Raw genomic sequence first — 4,874 nt, 5'->3', positions numbered from 1 at the left:
AAAGGTTGAGGATGTAATTTCTTCTACAGCTTCAATTTCTCTATTTGTCTTCTATTGTATTAAATTATTATCATCATTCAGCCAAACTGTACTTTAAGAGCAGCAGAAGAGATTCTCTCAAACACAAACCCTCTGATTCAAAGAACAGTTTCCCTCTTGAGGTTGAAATAAGTGTTTTTAAATGAGAAATGAACTCGATGGTAAACAAACACAAAGTATCGCTCTCACACCGCTCCTCATTCTGGAATGAAGCAGAGCTTGATAACCCCTCCCTCTTCTTCCTGCTCTCACACACAGCCAGCTCCACTCTGACTCAGATACTTCCTTGTTCCCTCCCCTTCAGATCAACAGTTTGAAGATGGGTGTAACCAACCAGAGCTGACACTCACTGCACAAACACATGATGTGTAGATCAGAGCTCAAACTAGTTTTAGTGTTGAGGAAGTGAAACTCAGACAGTCGTTGTCACTGAGAGGTGAAATGGCGCAGAAAGGAGTTCAGCTGGACGAGGAAACCTTCTCTTGTTCGATCTGTCTGGATCTACTGAAGGATCCGGTGACTGTTCCCTGTGGACACAGCTACTGCATGAACTGTATTCAAACCCGATGGGATACAGAGTATGAGAGGAGAGTCTACAGCTGCCCTCAGTGTAGGCAGACCTTCACACCGAGGCCTGTCCTGGTGAAAAGCACCATGTTAGCAGTTTTAGTGGAGGAGCTGAAGAAGACTGGACTCCAAGCTGCTCCTGCTGATCACAGCTATGCTGGACCTGAAGATGTGGCCTGTGATGTCTGCACTGGGAGAAAACTGAAAGCCTGCAAGTCCTGTCTGGTCTGTCGGGCCTCTTACTGTGAGAAACACCTGCAGCCTCATTATGAATCACCTACTTTTAAGAAACACAAGCTGGTGGAGCCCTCCAAGAAGCTCCAGGAGAACGTCTGCTCTCGTCATGATGAGGTGATGAAGATATTCTGCCGTACTGATCAGCAGTCTGTCTGTTATCTCTGTTTGATGGACGAACATAAAGGCCACGACACAGTCTCAGCTGCAGCAGAAAGGACCGAGAGGCAGAGAGAGCTCGGGATGAGTCGACAAAACATCCAGCAGAGAATCCAGGACAGAGAGAAAGATGTGAAGCTGCTTCAACAGCAGGTGGAGGTTATCAATCGCTCTGCTGATAAAGCAGTGGAGGACAGTGAGAAGATCTTCACTCAGCTGATCCGTCTCATGGAGAAAAGATGCTCTGATGTGAAGCAGCAGGTCAGGTCCCAGCAGGAAGCTGAAGTGAGTCGAGTCAGAGAGCTTCAGGAGAAGCTGGAGCAGGAGATCACTGAGCTGAGGAGGAGAGACGCTGACCTGGAGGAGCTGTCACTCACAGAGGATCACAACCAGTTTCTACACGACTACCCCTCACTGTCACCACTCAGTGAATCTACAGACTCATCCAGCATCAATATCCGTCCTCTGAGGTACTTTGAGGTTGTGACAGCGGCTGTGTCAGAGGTCAGAGATAAACTACAGGACGTTCTGAGGGAGAAATGGATAAACATCTCACAGACAGTGACTAAAGTGGATGTTTTACTGCCACAACCACAGCCCAAGACCAGAGCTGAGTTCTTACAGTACTCATGTGACATCACACTGGATCCAAACACAGCACACACACGGCTGTTATTATCTGATGGGAACAGAAAAGCAACATTAATGAGAGAAAAACAGGCTTATTCTAGTCACCCAGACAGATTCACTTATTATGAACAGGTCCTGAGTAGAGAGAGTCTGACTGGACATTGTTACTGGGAGGTGGAGTGGAGAGGACGAGGAGTTCATGTAGCAGTCGCATACAAGAATATAAGCAGAGCAGGGGATGAAAGTATATTTGGATACAATGACAAATCTTGGGCGTTAAATTGTAACAACAACGGTTATTACTTTATGTACAACAATGTCCAAACTCCTGTCTCAGGTCCTCCGTCCTCCAGAGTAGGAGTGTACCTGGATCACAGAGCAGGTATTCTGTCCTTCTACAGCATCTCTGAAACCATGACTCTCCTCCACAGAGTGCAGACCACATTCACTCAGCCTCTCTGTGCTGGACTTTGGCTTTCCTGTTCTCCTGGAGTCACTGCTGAGTTGTGTAAAGTGAAATAAACAGAAGTCATTTAAGGGACAGCGGGTTAACTTCTGTGTTTTAATTCTTCAGCTTGATTTTTATTCATGTTTGTTGCTGAGAGCTGATTGTTGTCACCTTTTTGTCACCTGTCAATCAAACTTTATGGGCGGTACTTTGACGTCTTCTCATGTGTTCTGTAAAGGAGTTCCTTTAAGTGACGCTCCTTCCTGTGTCTGTTTAGCCATGGAGGCTTTCACTGCTCATGATGATCGATGACATTTCTCTGCGTGAAAATAGAAACTTCTCTCTGCTCTAAATGTTTGTTGATTGTTTGTATTGATGCGTTTATATGCTGTTGTTTCTGTTGTAATTCATGAGTGTGAAGAGAGAAAGCATCAGACCTTTCTTTAACGTACACATTTTGTTTTCACCACTTTGTACATTTGTAGAAAATCTATAATCACATTGATATGAAAATGTTTTGTTGCTTTTTAAACGGATGAAAAATGTCCTCTGAGGTATTTTAAACCTTCAGTGATCATGATGAAATCAATAGTTTAGATTGTGGTCCAACAAATGACGAAATCAGGAACAAGAATCATTGAACAGACTTTACTGATGTGATGTGTGAACAAACTGAACTTTGACATCATGAATAAACAAACAGGATCAAAGTCTTTCCTTCTCGTCTTCATTGCAGGGTTTCATACAAAGCTGATGGAGAAAATATGAAACTAATGTGAGAGTCAGACTGAGGCCGTTTGTTCATGTGTTCATGTTTTGAGCTGAAGAGCATTTGTCAGTCAGTCAGTCAGTCTCTTTAAATATTAAACAAGAGTCCAATTGTCTTGTATAAACAGCAAGAGGACGTTTGAGACTAATATTGGAATGTCCCTTAAAAACAAAACATAGTTCACAGTTACAGCAGCAAAAATATTTGCCGTAGATGCATAAATTTAATGTGAGAAACATTCAAAGTCAGAGATTTAATCTGATCAGCTTATGTTGAGGAAGTGTAAGAAATGAGTGGCTTTTTTCAGTCCTGATACATTAAAGCAAAGTTAACCTCCTGAGACCCTGCGTCCTCGTACGGGGACATTACATTTTGGCTTCACAGCACCTTAATATTTAATTCTGCGAAACTTAGACCTGTTGGTGTCATTTATGGACACTTTGTCCACCACCCTGTGGTCGCAAAAGCAAATTACACTGATCGGTGTACATTCAAGATGGCCATGATCCTGGCCAAAATATCTTACAGTCGGTCTCTACAGAAAACTCAACCAGGAACAAAACCTCTTCAGATTTTATGATTGAAACTTGTTTATTTAATGCGTATTAACAGTTGTAGCTTGATATGGCAGACACATTTGACTCATTTTATCAATAGCAACAAGCTACAACACCGTTACGACAAGGTACTCACATGAGGACATTGGGACTTTTTCAATGTAACACAAAGACAATTCTTAGGTTTCATACTTAATAAGTCCTATTAATCCCCAAAAGGTAGGAGAAATTAAAAATGCATACCAAACAAAAGCTTGGGTCTCAGGAGGCTACCATACATGACATGATACGCTGAAAGTATGTGCCGACACATTGTTACACTTCTATGTGATAAAAGTTGGTCTGAGGTTTCCTCTACTTTCTAACTTCCTGTCTGTGACTCTACGCTCCCGCCACCTTTGTTCCTACTGATGATATAAATCTCACATATATAGTTTATTTTTTTATAAAGGCTCATTGATTTTATGAAACCAACATGTCCTCGTATGAAGAGGTGGCAAAAGGACAAAAAAGGACAAAAGGAACCTCTCGGCAGATTTAAAGACGTTTAATGAAATAATTGTTCAAATAGCTTTTTATGTAAAACAATTCTTGGTTTGAGATTCACAAAGATGATTTGCTACTTGTCTCTTTAATTACTTTAATATATATTGATGTTTAGACAGTTGGTTGGAGAAAACTAAATATTGAAGGTGAAGGTTTCATTTTTCACTGCAGGACCTTTACTTGTGTGTTTTTTACAGAGTGGCGTTACTATTTTAAAGGTCCCATATTATGCAAAATTCACTTTGGAATGGTTTTCTAACAATAATATGCGCCCCCTGCCTGTCTACAAACCCCCCGAAATGAGAAAAGGTTAAGGTTAGGCATTTAACTTGCTTAATTGAATATACGTATGTTAATCTAATATTTACCTCAAATTAAATGTCATTTACATCTTTGTTTTTGTGAATGAAAAGACATTCTAATGGCAATGACAAGTAAGTAAACTTAACACTTTGGTGGACTGCACTTCACAGGGATCTAAAGGCATTGATCTTCCTGTGAGGAAGTGGACAGTCTCCTCCCTGATGGCCTGCAGACTATCCGAGGCACGATGCAGAAACATCAGGTAAACACTTTTTACCACACACACATTAACTTTGTTATAAAAAGGTGGTTTGATGCCCTTGAGTGTTTTATCTAAACACGTTGTGTTCCTCTCGATTGTCTCTGCAAGATCAGGAGAGGTTTTCACACTATTTAACCTGTTTGATTCTTCCACCAGAGCTGACCACACCACTTTGGACCAGTTATTATAGTTTTAAATTTAATTTAAATTAACATTTTTAATTTAATTTAATCTTTCTCTTTGGTTTTTGATTTCAGTTTAGTTTAAGTTAGAAATTGACTCGTTTTAGTTTAGTAGTTTTTATTTAGTTTTTTTTTTTCCGCAATTATGAGCAAAGCCTTGATCTAATGAAGCTGAAAA

At 40.7% G+C, this 4,874-nt stretch overlaps 1 protein-coding gene across 1 annotated transcript; it reads left to right on the top strand.

The window, feature by feature from the left end:
• The first annotated feature begins 465 nt into the window (after positions 1-465).
• LOC138593360 (tripartite motif-containing protein 16-like) lies at positions 466-2,626 on the top strand. Its single transcript, XM_069664350.1, has one exon. It carries the CDS (start codon positions 481-483, stop codon positions 2,149-2,151), a length of 1,671 nt encoding a protein of 556 aa, XP_069520451.1. The 5' UTR covers positions 466-480; the 3' UTR covers positions 2,152-2,626.
• The last annotated feature ends 2,248 nt before the right edge of the window (positions 2,627-4,874 follow it).

The sequence above is a fragment of the Semicossyphus pulcher genome, unplaced genomic scaffold, assembly GCF_022749685.1.
Source record: "Semicossyphus pulcher isolate SPU_LCO1_2020_fin unplaced genomic scaffold, fSemPul1.0.p SCAF_16, whole genome shotgun sequence".
Lineage (NCBI taxonomy): Eukaryota > Metazoa > Chordata > Actinopteri > Labriformes > Labridae > Semicossyphus > Semicossyphus pulcher.
This window is presented reverse-complemented; position numbering and strand designations above follow the sequence as displayed.